This window comes from Alligator sinensis, unplaced genomic scaffold (genome assembly GCF_000455745.1).
Source record: "Alligator sinensis unplaced genomic scaffold, ASM45574v1 scaffold1177_1, whole genome shotgun sequence".
NCBI classification, from domain to species: domain Eukaryota; kingdom Metazoa; phylum Chordata; order Crocodylia; family Alligatoridae; genus Alligator; species Alligator sinensis.
This window is the reverse complement of record NW_005842120.1, coordinates 396269-411511: the sequence shown is the minus strand read 5'-3', so window position 1 is coordinate 411511 and position 15243 is coordinate 396269. Positions and strand designations below refer to the sequence as shown.

Genomic DNA, 15243 nt, shown 5'->3' with positions numbered 1-15243 from the left:
CTAGCGCCCGGGGAGGAAGGCTCTCACTAAGTGCCTGCTTCTCACCAGGACCCATTTCTTAACATCCACGGCCCGTCCCTGCCCCAGCCCCAGCCCCGCAGTGTGGGGGGCATGGGGAGCCCCAAGCAGCCACTCACAGGTTGGGGCTCCGGCTGCCTGCCAGGGAAAAGCCATCGCTTCCCACTTTTTTTCTCCTTTAGAGGAGACTGGTCCCTTGTTCAAGTCTGTTCGTAACCCTTTCCTGTACTCTTGCCCCCCACTTTTGGGTCAGGACCCCACGGCTGAGAGGCAGAGGTAGCAGGCAAGGCACAGGCTCCCATCAGCTGGTTTCTGAGCAGGGCTGGAAAGGCCCTCCAGAGGCTGCCTAGGCCAGCGCTTCTCAACCTGTGGGGCACGACCCAAACGTGGGTCATGAAAATATATGAAAGGGGGGTGAACAAACTTTAAAAGTGGATTCTCCTTTACTGCAGAAAAATGTGGGGAATGGTGACTTTTCCCTGGCAGGCTGGCAGAGCTCCACCTGTGAGGGGCTGCTTGGGGTCTCCCTGTGTGCCCCACATGCTGGGGGGCAGTAGGTCGAGAGTGAGGGGCACTGGGTCGGGACTGGTCACAGATATTTACGAATGGGGCCTGGTACAACAAAGGTTGACCACCACAGACCTAGGCCACCGTCCTGCTTGAGGCAGACTGTCGGTATCCAAACCATCCTGTTCAATCATAATCTAAACTCCACATAAGACTACCCTCAACCCTGACGCAATGCAGATGTAACACCCTAACCTGCCACAGGCAAAGCAGAGGAACCACAGCAGCTGATGTCCCGCTTCTATAAAATACTAGCCAACTGCCCGTCAAGAATAACGGGGGGGGGGGTGTCATCCTCCCCCGTCGCCCCCCCACCCTGAGTCCGGCCCGCTTCCCCCTTCCCTCCTCCTGCTTGGGGTCTGGGCCCACTCCCCGCTTCCTCACCGCCACAGCGGGAGAACAGAGCAGCGGGCCTGGGCCAACGCAGCGGCGATGGGGGGATGGGAGGAGCAGGCCTCCGTCCCTCATTTCCCTGCCATCGTGGTGGCACTCTGCTGTGCCACCACCTCCCGTCCCAACACTGTATTCGTGTTCTGAGTGAGCCAATCAGAGTGCAAATAAAGTGTTATGGACAGACAGACAGATTAAGGCTTTTATAATATTAGAATCACCAATATATGCTCAAATGGTCCCGGGTAGACAGCCACACCCAACAGAGCAAGGCAAAAATCCCCACAGTCTTTACCAATCTGACCAGGGGGTAAAATTCCTTCGTGAGGTAAAATTCCTTCCTTTTATCCTTCTTCCCCCCTCACCCGAAAAGGGGGGAAAAAAGAGTATTTTTTCCCCTTTGCTTTTGGATGCATCAGTCTGGGATGTTCCCATTAGCATTTCCTTATTTTTATCTTAGCTTTAACAAATGGAACAATGAGCAGGTTGGGATATGGTGTCAGGTAGGATACGACCAGATTCCTTATAATTTGGTCATTTGTAGTTTTATTACTATCCATCTATCCATTGGGAGAGGATGGGATGACAAAGCAATCCATAAAATTCCCAATTCATTTTGTTTTTCTAGAAAGTCTGTGAAAACAATGCCTTCTGCTGGGTGATAGATAAAGTTATTTACATAATACCATTTGACACACACAACCCGCATGAATCACACAATAGATGTAACGTGTGCCAGGGGCCAGACTCATCTCACAGCTCAGGAAACTGTATCCCAAATAAGAATGAAGACACAAAACAGTTTTAAAAAAATCGTTTCTTCATCCCAGATGCCAGAGAATGGGATGGAATTTTGAAATGGTCAGGCAGTAACAGTTATGCTGCCAGACCAATTAGAAGACCCCAAACTTATTTGCATAACAGAGATGGTAAGGCTGAATGAGTAGATCTACCACAGAACTTTAAGCAAGTCTAAATTGTCAGACTGTGCTGGGCACTGCTGCCACGAAAACACAGCCTACACACACGATATGCCAAAAAGCATCAACTAGCAACGTTTCACCAACCCAAGTCACACAATCTTTTTCAACATCCAGAGCATGCAGTGCAGAAGCATGTGGGCATGACCACACTTCTCAGGACTGGACAATGTAGTGCAGAGAAGCCTTCAGGCCCCTGACACATTGAATTCAAAATGTTGGTGATATCTACACAGCACGTTACAGCCTCCTGCAATGGCAGCACCCTCAGTCACACTGCAGGGGTCCAGGTAGGCTGCTTTCTAAACCAGAAGCAGTCTAATGATTACTTTGTGGAAAGCTAACTAGCAGTGCTGAGTGCCAGTCCCAACTAGACTAATCCCAACCTAACCAATCCCAACCTAACCCACTAGCTCATACATGACTATGCTGTTTACAGGTTAGCAGGTACTGTAGGTTGCTTAAGACAGTGGTTCTTAACCGGGGAAGCCACACAATTTTAAGGGCTCTGTGCCTGATGAACAAGGAAGTGGGAGAATGGGGAGGGCATAGGTGATGCAGGGGAGGCATAGGTGATGTGTCAGAGGGGTGGGCAGGGCACATGTCTTCCCAGATTTGTACGCCCACAGCAGGGCATGGGGCTGCAGCCTGGCCAGACTGACACAGTCAAGAGCTGCTTCTGTAGTCCAGCGAGTGGGACCCAGCGTGGGAGGGTGCGGTGGGGTGGCGAGACTTGTTGCCAGTGCCCCCTGGAGCCCCTGTGCCAGCAGCACAAGGAATAATGGATCAGGGCAGGGGAAGGAGGGGGTGCTGCCCTCATCTCTTCCTACTGCCAGCTGCTCGCATGCCAGACCACGGCTCTACCCCAGAGGGGAGGTGGTGTGGAGGGCAGCACAATCTGTCTGAGGGGAGCAGCAGCGGCAACAGCAGCAGTAGTGGCAGCTGGGCCACGGCAGCAGGGCAGAGCTGCAGCCCAGCGTGTGAGCGGCTGATGGTGGGAAGAGGTGAGGGCAGCACAGCCCTCCCCAGTCTGTTACTCCTCACACTGCTGGTAGCGTGACAGGGTGCCTGGCTCTGGGGTCCCGGCAGCAGAGGCAGCAACAAGTCCTGCTGCCCCACCCTACACACCCCTTTGTACCTTACATCTCACCTCTTTCCTACACACTGGGGGCCTGGGAGTGGGGGGCAGGAGGTTGAGAGTAAGGGGCATCGGCAGGTCTGGGGCGGGAGGGCTTGTGGGTTGGGAGTGAGGGGCACCAGCTGGGCCAAGGGGCTGCAGGTCGGGAGTGAGGGACACCAGTAGGTGGGCCATGCAAGGGGTGGGCCTCAGGAAGAAAAAGGTTGAAAACACCTGGCTTAAAAGAACTGCTTCCAGGGAAGGGAAGTTTACCTTACAGAGATAGCCTGATGCCTTCAAAACCCTGTTGTTATCCTGGATGCCTAAAGGCTGCATGCACCAGTTTCCACTGTTGAAGTGTCTACACCTGGACACATCCTGAAGTAGCTTGATCTAGTATCTAGCTTACATGTAAGCCCCAAATAGATTCACAAACAAGGGTCTTTCTAATTGCCTGTTGGGCCTAATATGGTAGTTCTTCCTATTCCTATGGGACTGGGCACTGCATGAAAGAAGAGACAGCCTTTACACTTGCCTACACAATGGCCAGCTTAGGACAAGGCAGACTGGAGTTCAAATCCTTCTTATATTTGAGGAAATTTGTACAAACTGGAGTGGAAGATATTCTGCTATTGGACTCTTTCTTCTCCCGCACCGCATTCAAGGTGTTCCACTTTGACCACTTCAGTGAATATGCCCACAGGGGGGAAAGCCCGAGAGCAAGCACACGCACACTGAGCTGGAGCAAGGGGAAAGGTCAGTATTCCAATCTCTGCCCCAATGAATAGAAGTCTAAACTTTCTGTTTTTTAAATAAATTGAAGCGTTGAAGTAATTAAGTCCTTTGGTGAATCTTGCCCCAAAAGCTCACTCTTGCAGTCACTAAATGAGTGTACCTGACTTTATGCATGTCATAACTTCCATGTATAAAATTAAACACATGTATTGCTTTACCATACTGGAGCATAGTGTAGCCAAAACAGACTCTGGAAAGATAGATGTAAAGAAACCCTTGCTTTTATATGCTGAATTTGTACATTTACTGGTTCAAATTATAGAAGCAAGTAGATGTAAGAATGAAATGTACGTAAAAACGTGCTTATGTTTAGTTTGTAAATTGCATTCCTTAACATAATAAGTAACATTTTATCCATGCTTTTTTAAAATTGTCCTTTTGTATAAGCAACATTTAGCAAACACTGCTGCATGTGTTTGCTTTTATTCTATGTTATGGTGAACTCTTTAAACAGAAATCTGAAGTAAATATTTTTACCCATAGCTACACCTTTCCTTAGGATAGGGCTGTCCAATTGGGGGTAAGCTGCAGCCTGGGCTACCAGGCCAGCTAACACTCCTCCTATCCCTGGCTGTTTTTGCAACTGGAGTCTCCAGGCTCCCTCTCCCTCCTAGCTTCCACTTCCTGTCTCGACTCAGGTGAAAGGACAGTGCAGTGTGGGGATTTATAGAATCAGAAAGAAGTAGGGCTTGAACTGCCCTCCAGAGGTCTAGTCCAACCCCCTGCCTGAGGCAAGATCATTCCTATCCAAAGCATCCAAAACAAATCCATTTCCTAACCTTTTAGAAAAACTACACTGTTAAGTTCAAGATGAGCCTAGGGCTGCACGGGCATGCAGTTTCATGCGGCGTGAAAGGGACTCCCACATGGGCATGTGGTGCAGCAGTGGGGTTGGACACCCGCATGGGTGGGAGGTGGCTGCATGGTATACTGCCCAAAGGTCTGTGGATTCATCCTGGTGTGGCCCTGGGCACGCAGTCCATGATGGTGCAGCCCATAGGGCATTTGGCCCATGACTTAGTATCATAGTGCTTAGGGTCGGAAGGGACCTAAAGGGATCATCAGGTCCAACCCCCTGCCCTGGGCAGGAACGGGTACTGGGGTCATATCACCCCAGTCAAATATCTGTCCAGCCTCCTCTTGAAGACCCCAAGGTAGGAGAGAGTATCACCTCACTTGGGAGCCCATTCCAGAGCCTGGCAGCCCTAACCATAAAGTAATGTTTCCTGCTGTCCGGCCTGAACTTCTCTCTAACAATTTGTGAGAAGTTGGACAGCCCTGACTCAGGATATGATTCTTTCATTGGCTTATAGATTTTATTATATATGCAATGCATGATGATATAGTATGGTAAGAACATTTTGGATCTTTTACACTATTGGTTTCAGATTGTCATATTACAGTGTTTAAATATACACTGCATGCAAACATGTATTCAATGCTTCCCATTTATCCACTATTTAACTGTATACAACTGTACGTTAGTAGACCAGAAAAGCAAGGTTTCCTTCACACGTACAAATCAGACTGTTTATACACATAGCTGAAAGTCACAGAAAAGGAAAAACAGTCCACACCCAATTTAACATTTCTGTAATTAAAGCCGACAACTAAGAAATAGACTGGATGTCAAACTGCAACTGAAATAATCTAAGGATTCAAGAAAAGAAAAGACTTATCTCGAAGTCTATTTTAGCTGTCTATTTAGAAGCCAAAGGAAACAAAGGAGTGGATGAAGGAAAAAGACATGAAGGAAGTGTTTTAAAATAACCCTTTACTCCTCAACCCCATTCAAAATCTTAAGAATTCTTATTTACATCTTGTCTGGATTTGTAGAGGGCATTTAGCAACCATTTTATATAAAATTATTCAGAAAAAACAGGGTAATTTGTGTGTAGTTTTGTTTGTTTGTTTGTTTTTTTAACGACCTGGCTTTTAGGCTATGACTTAGATGAAGCCTGAAGCATAAAATAATGCATTTTTTTCTGCATCCCTTTTGAGAGTGGAGTAGCAGTGTCTTTTCACTGGAGGATACAAAACCGGCAGTCACTTTGTACTCAGTCATTTTACTTTAAGTTTTCAACACTGTAACAACAATGTTTTAGTACAAAGACACTACAGTCTTCTACTTCAACAAGTGGAAGAACTGACTATAAATAGTGAGGAGATGGTCCTTTTTCATGAACTAAAAAGCCACTTATACCTTTTGTATGATGCTCCAGCAAGCTGTTGTGCAGCTGATTTGGGTAAGCATTCATACCAGGGCTTGGCAAAGCACAAAGTTCAGGTAAGTTTTGTTTGTTCGTTTGCTGAAATAATTTCCATTAAAGATTCATAATCAGCATATTCCCTCAGGGATTTTATCATTTCATCTAGCAATTCTTCCCCTAACAGGAATTTTTCAATGTGATGCACTGATCTGCTTATCCGGTGGTCAGTCACCCGATCCTGTGGGTAGTTGTATGTTCTGATCTTCTCAGATCTTCCTCTGGTCCCAATCTATGGAGACAAGAAAGACCAGTTTACCACCATATTATCATCACCTTTTTACCCATCACATACTGCACAAGTTCAGCGTGTGAACCTTATCTCTTTTCTCTCCATTGAAAATGATTACAGTGGTGGGACAAATCTTTTCCTGTTAACTGTATCTACAGCTGAGCCTTATATTAACTAGATACATAAATGAAGAATTCAATTGTGTTTCTTATACTTACCATAAATTTACATGAACAGCTGAGTATGCATTACAGGATGAGAAAATTATGTATGTATTTAAAGTTGTTTTTTTTTCTAGTGTTGTTTTGGCTCCTTGTACTTGGTAGCTCAGGGATATCAAAGGTATTGCCCATGGGCTGGATCTGGACTGCAGAGCCATATCACCTTGCCCCCAGTGCTAATTGTAGGTCTCAGTGACCCACAAGCAGCATGCAGACCACATTGGATGGCCTATGTCCCCCACATAGCGTCTGCTCCCGCTCGCATCCCAGAACCGCGGAGTGGTCACTGAGTGCAGCACAGCCCTAGAGTAGCTATGTGTTGCTCTGGAGCCTGTGGTGGTGGCTCTAGAGCTATGTGGTGCAGCCTTGGAGCAGCTGGAGCAGGACTGGACTACACATGGAGCCCACTCTGGTCACTCCACACATGCTAGAATGCCAGGCTGGTCTGTGGGTCTGGCCTGACCCACAGACCAGCCCTGCACCACTCCCTGCTTTGACACTCCTGCTGTAGTTGTATTTTATTCAGTTGGTTTCAGTAGGTCTCTAGATCTGTACAGTACTGTATATGTAAAAATAGTTAGAAAAGGGAGTTTATATTGAACTACTGTATGTTTTTGCATGTCATACCACAGTATTAAAAGGTCAAATATTTTGTAAGTTACCATGGTTACAAACTGGTATTGCATTTTATTCTTTTTATAGTTTCTAGTTGTAATGATTCAAAAGACAGACTTAACCTGCCCCAGGACCATACAGAGAAAGCAGTCTGAATGTTACTCAGGGGCTTGTAATGTCTGCCACATTAAGCCTTGAAGGAGCCTAGAGAACTAGTGCAGGACCAGCAGACATACTGCTATTGACAATGTATATGTAATAGAAGCCCTTCAAGCCCTGTATGACATTGCCTGGCTCCAAAACCTTAGCTCAACGTACAAGATAATTAGCCAATATGAAAACCAACTATGCATTTTGAAACCTCATCTTCTGAAGTTTTAAATAAAAATAAGCTGTGTGTTATATTTGGCTGTAAAGAAATCAATATTCTATTTAATCTAATATAAAACAATTAAAATACAACTAACTATTATGGCTAGTGGAACAGCAGAAAAAATATTTGTATTTTACTGGTATTTGTTGCTAAATATTTTCAGAGAGAAGTTATTTCACCAGTGATAGAAACTGCTGAATACAGCAAAAAAGGTATATACAGTAAAAGCTGTGTTGTTTGGCACTTTATTAAATCGGCATGCCGATTGACACGGCAAAAGCGAAACCAGAAGTCTCACCATGGCACTTCCAGTTTCACCGAGTCCCACTTCGCCGACTTTGGACCACGGCCCAGGGCAAAGCAACCTGCATGAGGCCCCCCTCCCTGTCTACCGGCACACTGACGCCAGAGAGTGAAAGCCCTGGTGCACCAGACGCGGCAGGAGGGGCGGTGGCCCGAACAGGCAAAGATGCCTCTCAGATAACCAGCATATTTGATTAACCGGCACTCCACATTTCCCATGGATGCCAGATAACACAGCTTTTACTGCAGTATAGTACCATATATACAAGTATGTTTTACAAAACGCATCTCCAATACAATTCAAAACAATACAATCCCATGTTCCTCCGTCCCTACAGACTAGACGTGCAAGAACAGAACCTTCTTTTGAGAGATCTTGAGGCCTCTTTTCTAAGATATTATCAGACAACAGATGGAATCTCTGATGGTGGGAACTATTCCTTCTGGAAATATAGAAGGGAATGAGGCAGAGGAGTTTTTGTCTTTCCCCACTCATTTCCTCAGTCTCCTTGCATACATCACGTGCCTCCTCCTATTTTTTATGCTTGCATTCTATAGCTCTTTGGGCCTCCCCCTGCTCTAGTCTCTTTCAGGTCCAATATGCTTTCCTTTATTCCTCTTTCCATGTCTTGCCAAAGTTTGCCCTCCTTCAAGCGTTCCTTTTTTCTTCCTCTCCCTGAGTCTTCTTCATCCTGATACTGGAACACAGACACATTCCACCCAATTCATTTTTCTTCTGGTTCACTGCCCACCATTCTATTTGATCATTTCATACTCCTTTCTGGATCCAGTCTGACCCTACTTTCCCTAGGACATGTCTACATGTGTCACTATGGCAATGTTGTTACTGCACTGTGATTTAGTACTTCCTTTTGGAAGTACTAAATCACAGCACAGTAACAGCCTGTACTGTACCGTATGATCAGCACACGGTTATTTTTAGCAGCTACTTCGCTGTAGTGGCGTGTTATACCAGGGAAGCATGTCACTATGGCAAAGCAGCTGCTTGTCATGTATAGACACCCACGGACGCTACCTCGCTACCGTGACATAGCATCATGTGCAGATGCACCCCTAGTATCCTATTTCTACCTCAGTGAAGAATGCATGTATGTGCGCGCGCACACACACACACACACACACACACACACATTCATTTGCAAAATAAATCATACCTGAATCTTTCGGGTACTGCATCTCTTTCTTGTTACTTCTTCCACCTGGATATTATACAGTTTAGCGTGAAGTACTTTCATAGCCTTCTCTTTGTTTTTCAACTGAGATCTTTGTTCTTGGCATTCAGCCACCACACCTAATTAGAGTATGAAATGTTAAATCTCTTTATATTCATAAGTTATTTAATAAGAATATGATCACATAGAAATTATCTTATGCAAAGGTTAAAAAAATATATTTTTTTTTAAATGTATGCACGGGAGGAGGTGGAAAGCAGTCAAAAAAAACTTCTAAAACATAAAGGCCTACAGCCTATCTCACCTCAGAATTCAAAGCATGACCTAATTTCACCATTCTCTCTAGTGCTTGAGAAACTATTAACTTATCTACATTTGCAATGTACCATTATCTCAGCTTTAAAATAGTCACAACAATAAACCACAGAGAAGAAACCACCTGCACTTTGTATCAGCAATTTTTCAGGGGCTCAGAGTAGAACAGGATCTACCAAGGCCCCATAATAAAGGGGCTGAGTCAGCCCAGGCCCAGATGGATATAAAAGGAGACTCCACAGGCGACCAGGGAGCCTGTGACTAGGAACCCAGTGAACAGGGACTGCCAAAAGGGGAAGCAGTTTGCTGGTAGTTCGGGGGTAGTAGCATAGCCTATTACCAGACAATCACTCTCGGGCATCGCTGAGACCTCCACCTAGACAGAGCCCGTGGCCCTGGATTGTGGGGGCCGCCTGGCACAACTGCGCATGGGGGCACCGCTACTTATGGGGTATGCTCCCTGGTGGAGTCTCTGGAGAGCTGAGTGTGGGAGCTTGAGGAGGTGGTACGCCAGTTACACACTATCAAGGCTGACAAAGATTATATCGACAGCTACTGCCAGGCCCTACTCCAGGAAAAAAGAAGTAGAGAAGAAGGTGGAAGAGAAGGTGACCATGAAGAAGACTAGCCACAAAGACCCTCCCAGAGCTACCTGGAAGACAGTAGTCTCCAGATCCAGAGAATGTAGAGCTCGGACTACTCCTCCCCAGACGCTGCATAACAAGTATGCTCCCCTCATTACACATGTGGAAACTCCAACAGAGACACCAGAGGAGGAGGCAAGTACTCAGGAGACAAGTACTTTCACCCCTAGGTAGGGACGCTGGGTGGTGGTGGTGGGGGGACAGGACTTTCTCCTGTGGGGCACAGAGGGACCTATCTGCCATCTGGAACCCTTGGCTCAAGAGGTCTGCTGCCTTCCTGGGACCCACATCCGGGACGTTGCGGAGAGGATCCCTAGGCTTGTCCATCCCTCCAACTACAACTTCACGCTCCTCATCCATGTGGGCACGAAGGACACAGCCAGGAGTAATCTGGACTGGGTCATGAGTGACTACAGGGTTCTGGGGGCTGGGCTCAAGGGACTCGGGGCTCAAGTAGTTTTTTCTTCTGTGCTCCCTGTTGCAGGCCATGGACCCAAGAGGGAAGGCTGTATGGAAGAAGTAAACAGACGCCTCCAACAGTGGTGCTACTGCGACGGATTTGGTTTCTTTGACCACAGCACACACTTCAGGGAGAGAGGACCCTTGGATGAGATGGCATCCACTTCACATGGAGAGGTAAGGCCCTGTTCTCAGCCAGGATGGCTGATCTACTAGACAGGGCTCTTTACTGACTCTGCTGCCAGATGTGGAATCTCCAAGCGCAGCATGCCTGGGGACTGGCACACAGGAAAGTTCCCACGTGGAGGACACTAAGATAACTGTTTTTGAAAATGCTAAGTGAACAGTTCTCCCACAGCGTCTCAGGAAATCGAGGGTGTCAGTTGGAGGCCTGAGCTGCCTGTACACCAATGCCAAGAGCATGGGAAACGAGCAGGAGGAGCTAGCCCTCCTGCTCTCTAGTGAGCTATATGACCTGGTAGGGATCATGGGGACCTGGTGAGACTCCTCGCATGTTTGGAGCATAGCCGTAGAGGGCTACACCCTGCACAGTGGGGACTGAGCAGGTAGAAAAGAAGGAGGGGTAGCTCTTGATGTGAGGGAGCAGTACATCTCTCTGGAGACTGACATTGGCTCCAAAGATAAGCAGCTTGAAACCCTCTGGGTCAAGCTTGGGGGGGAAGGTGAGAGAGACCTAACTGTGGGTGTTTACTATAGGCCACCGAACCAAGGGGAGGAGCTTGATCTGGAGTTCTCTCAAGAACTGACAGAGGCCGCATGTGCAAGGGACTTGGTTTGCAATGGCAACTTCAATTACCCAGACACAGATTGGAAGGAACACTTGGCTAGGTCAGATCAGTCATGTAGCTTCTTAACTGTAAATCAAGGAGCTCTTTCTGACCCAGGAAGTGCAAGGGCCAATCAGAGGTACTGCTCTCCCAGACTTGGTCTTGGCCAAAGGAGATGATCTGGTGTGTGGTTTGAACACTGAGGATAGTTTGGGCAACAGTGACCGTGAGCTCATCAAGTTCGCTGTCCGCCACAAGGCTGACAAATGAACTACCAGAACTGAAGCCCAGGACTTAAAAAATGCTGACTTCAACAAGCTCAGGACATTAGTAGGGGAGGTGATGCGTGATCAGGGACAGAAGGCAAATGGGGTGCATAAAGAGTGGTCGTTCCTCAAGGACACAATTCTCAAAGCACAAAAGAAAACCGTCCCCACGAAGAGGAAAGGTAGCAGGAGGGCTGGTAAGCCCTCCTGGCTCAATAGGGACATCGCTGTCCTCTTGAAAAAGAAAAAAAGAGGCATACACACAGTAGAAGCTAGGGACAGTATACAACAGTGGTCTGCACTTCTGGGAAATGATAAGGAAAGCTAAGGCGGCAACTGAGTTTAATTTAGCCAAGGGAGTCAAGGACAATAAGAAATCCTCCTTTAGGTATTTAGGGAGCAGAAGGAAAACAAATGTTAGCGTGGGGTCCCTGCTTAACACCTCGGGACAGTTGGTAACAGACACTCAGGAAAAAACTGAACTCCTGAATGCCCGCTTTGCTTCGGTATTTCACCGGACCAAGGGGAAAGACAAGCAAGATAAGGATCACAGGGGGCATGGTGGGAATGATATCCTTCCCACTGTGGATGCTGAGCTGGTGCAATGCCAACTAGAAAAGCTAGACAGTTATGAGTCCAGGTGGACTTCACCTAAGAGTGCTGATGGAGCTGGATGAGGTCATTGCAGAAACCCTGGCAAAACTCTTTCAGATATTGTGGCACACAGGGGAGATCTCTGAGGATTAGAAGAGGGCCAACACTGTGCCCATTTTCAAGAATGGGAAGAGGAATGACCCAGGCAACTACAGGCCAGTCAGCCTAACTTCCATCCCAGGGAAAATCCTGGAAAAACTCATTAAAGAATCTATGTGCGATACGCTCGTTCAAGGTAAGATTCTGAATGACAGCCAGCATGACTTTGTCATGGGTAGGTCTTGTCTTACCGATCTCATCTCCTTCTACGAACAGGTCTCTTGCCACCTGGACACGGGAGAGAAGGTCGACATTATATACCTAGACTTTGAAAAGGCTTTTGATTCAGTATCCCACGATATCTTTACAGAAAAATTGGAAGATTGTGGGCTTAACTGCTCAACAGTTCGGTGGGTGGAAAACTGGCTGCATGGTAGGACCCAGAGAGTTCTCATGAACAGATCTGTGTTGTCCTAACAAGAAGTGGCCAGTGGTGTCCCTCAGGAGTCTGAGCTTAGACTGGTGCTTTTCAACATCTTTAACAATTATTTGGATGTGGGGGTGAAAAGCTCGCTGGCCAAGTTTGTGGACAACCAAGTTATGGGGGAGCATGGTCATGCCAGAAGATAGGTTGCAGCTACAGACAGACCTGGACAGGCTGGAGAGCTGGGCGGACCGGAACCAGATGAAGTTCAACACTCAGAAGTGTAAGGTGCTCCATCTGGGGGCAAACAATCCCCAACATACCTACAGGCTCGGTGGCAACAATTTGACTTGCACCACAGCTGAAAGGGACCTAAGGGTAGTGATTGACCATTGCGTGAACATGAGCCAGCAGTGCAATGCTGTGGCCAGCAGGGCAAACAACACGCTGGCATGCATTAACCATTGCATCTCATGCAAAACTAAGGAAGTGATACTCCCACTGTACTCCACACTGGTGAGACTGCAATTCGAGTACTGCATCCAGTTCAGGGCGCCACACTTCAACAAGGAGGTGGAAAAACTTGAGAGAGTCCAGGGAAGAGCCACCTGTATGATCAGGGACTTGCAAGACAAGCCATATGAGGAGAGGGTGAGGAACTTGGGCCTCTTTAGCCTACAAAAGTGGAGGCTGAGAGGGGACTTGGTAATGGGAGTGCATCAAAAACTCAGTGAACAGCTGTTCACCAGGGCACCCCTGGAGAAGACCAGGAGAAATAGATACAAACTCCTGGAAGGCCGCTTCAGGCTCAATTCCAGGAAAAACTCCTTCACAGTCAGGGTGTCCAGCTGTGGAATAAACTCTCTCCAGCGATGGTGCAGTCACCTACCCTGGAAATCTTCAAAAGGAGATTGGACAGTCACTTCGCTGGGTTCACTTGTGCCCAGCTGTCTTTTCCTGCCTAGTGTAGGGGGACTGGACCCAATGATCTACAAGGTCCCTTCCAGCCCTTAACAATCTATGAACCTCTGAATAAGTGAAATTGTATTTGGTCTTACATGTCTAAAATAATTTTGACAGCTAGGCAAGAATGGAGTTGTGCAGGTTCTTTATGGTATAGACAAGATGATTAAATTGAATATTGTAGACAACATGGAGCTGGTGGAAGAACAGAAAACTGATATCCAATTTAAAAGAGAGAAAATAGTCTTAGTATCTATATTTTGCATATTTTGTCAGTATGACTAGCACACAAGGAGGTTAATGCCACACCCTCTTCCCCCTTATCCAATGCTGAATTTCAAGTGTAACTGCTGTTTAGCAAGCAAATCAGTGGAGGGGTTCAGAGTAACAGTAGTGTTAACTTTTGCATGCTGGCCATGCCTACACAGTGGCTCTGGGAGCTGCAACAAGTAGATGTTGTCCTCCTTATTAAAGCATCTTTTTAAAATTTCATTTAAAAAATTGATTTTGAAACCCATCCCTTGAAAAAGTTTTACAAATAGCATGTTTAAATTATGTTGCCTCCCAATACTAATGCCTGTTTTTAAGAAAATAATAATTATCTAGTAGAGAACAGAACTACAACTTTATAGCTTCCTGACCCTTCAAACTCACATGCTGTTTCCATTTTAGTTATGAAAACGTAATACAGAATCTGCAATGTAAATAAAAGGAATGTGCAGATACCTGTTGGAATATGGACAATCCGCACAGCACTCTCCGTTTTATTTACATGCTGGCCTCCAGCTCCACTGGCTCGCTTAGTTTCAATTCGTAAATCTTTCGGATCAATTGACAGATCAATCTGCGAATAGAAAGAAAGAGGAAAAAAACCACAAAAAAGACAACTTCTAAATGTGCATATTTTAAACAGATAATTTAAACAGATTAAAACTACTCTGAGTTGATGAGGACTGCACTGTGACAAGCCACTTATTTGCAGTATAAAATAATCCCAGTCAACCTAACAAGAGGTGAAGATCAACACAAGATTAATTCTCAGCTAGTTTTACACTGTTAGTTCAGCAGCACCCAAAAGGAAGCAAAGTGTTTAGCCAGCCATTATGGGAAAAGGAAAATATAGATTATACAGAGAATGTGTATGTGAATAAAATCCCTGAGTTAGATAGTGGCAAAGAGTTTAGTTTCAGTTTGTGTCAGGCATTCAGAGATTCCTACAACAAGCCTCTTCTTAAGTCCACTTAGGAAGTAACAACATTTAGATGACTGATTTCCAAAATATTCTCTTTTCATCTACCACATTTTTTGTTTCCTACTTCAGTAATACTAAGTATTTTTCTAGATTTGCAATAGACAGACTTCAGTTCTAAACATTTTTAAGACAGTCTAGTATTTATGCAGCCCAGCAAAGACAAGCTAAACTAAAGTGATTTAAAACCATAGAAAATTTGGGTTGGAAGAGACCTCAGGCTGGGCTGTGGGTGCTAGTGGGAGCACGGCGCAGGCCTCTCCAGTGTGAGGGTGAGGGGCTCGGGGCTGGGCAAGCCCTGATGCATGCACCCCTGCCTCCCTACTCCCCTCACTCATCTCAGGCTCCCAGGATCTACACCCAGGCAGGAC

General features: G+C 46.3%; 2 protein-coding genes across 4 annotated transcripts in view; both read right to left on the bottom strand.

Moving 5' to 3' along the window:
- FBXO5 (F-box protein 5) overlaps positions 1–6194 on the bottom strand; it is a 21831-nt gene extending 15637 nt beyond the window's left edge. The window contains exon 1 of the mRNA XM_006024830.3: positions 6071–6194. Coding sequence (XP_006024892.2) covers positions 6071–6121 — 51 coding nt within the window. The 5' untranslated portion in view covers positions 6122–6194. The remainder of the gene's footprint in view (positions 1–6070) is intronic.
- The window catches only part of MTRF1L (mitochondrial translational release factor 1 like), a 28732-nt gene continuing 18658 nt past the window's right edge, over positions 5170–15243 (bottom strand). For 2 of the 3 annotated variants that reach the window (XM_014520480.2, XM_025205606.1), the window contains exons 5-7: positions 14350–14467; positions 9054–9190; positions 5170–6366 (exon numbers count right to left, since the gene is read on the bottom strand). In XM_014520480.2, the coding sequence (XP_014375966.1) occupies positions 6151–6366; positions 9054–9190; positions 14350–14467 (471 nt within the window). In that variant the 3' untranslated portion in view covers positions 5170–6150. The remainder of the gene's footprint in view (positions 6367–9053; positions 9191–14349; positions 14468–15243) is intronic. The other variant, XM_025205605.1, reaches the window with a different exon arrangement.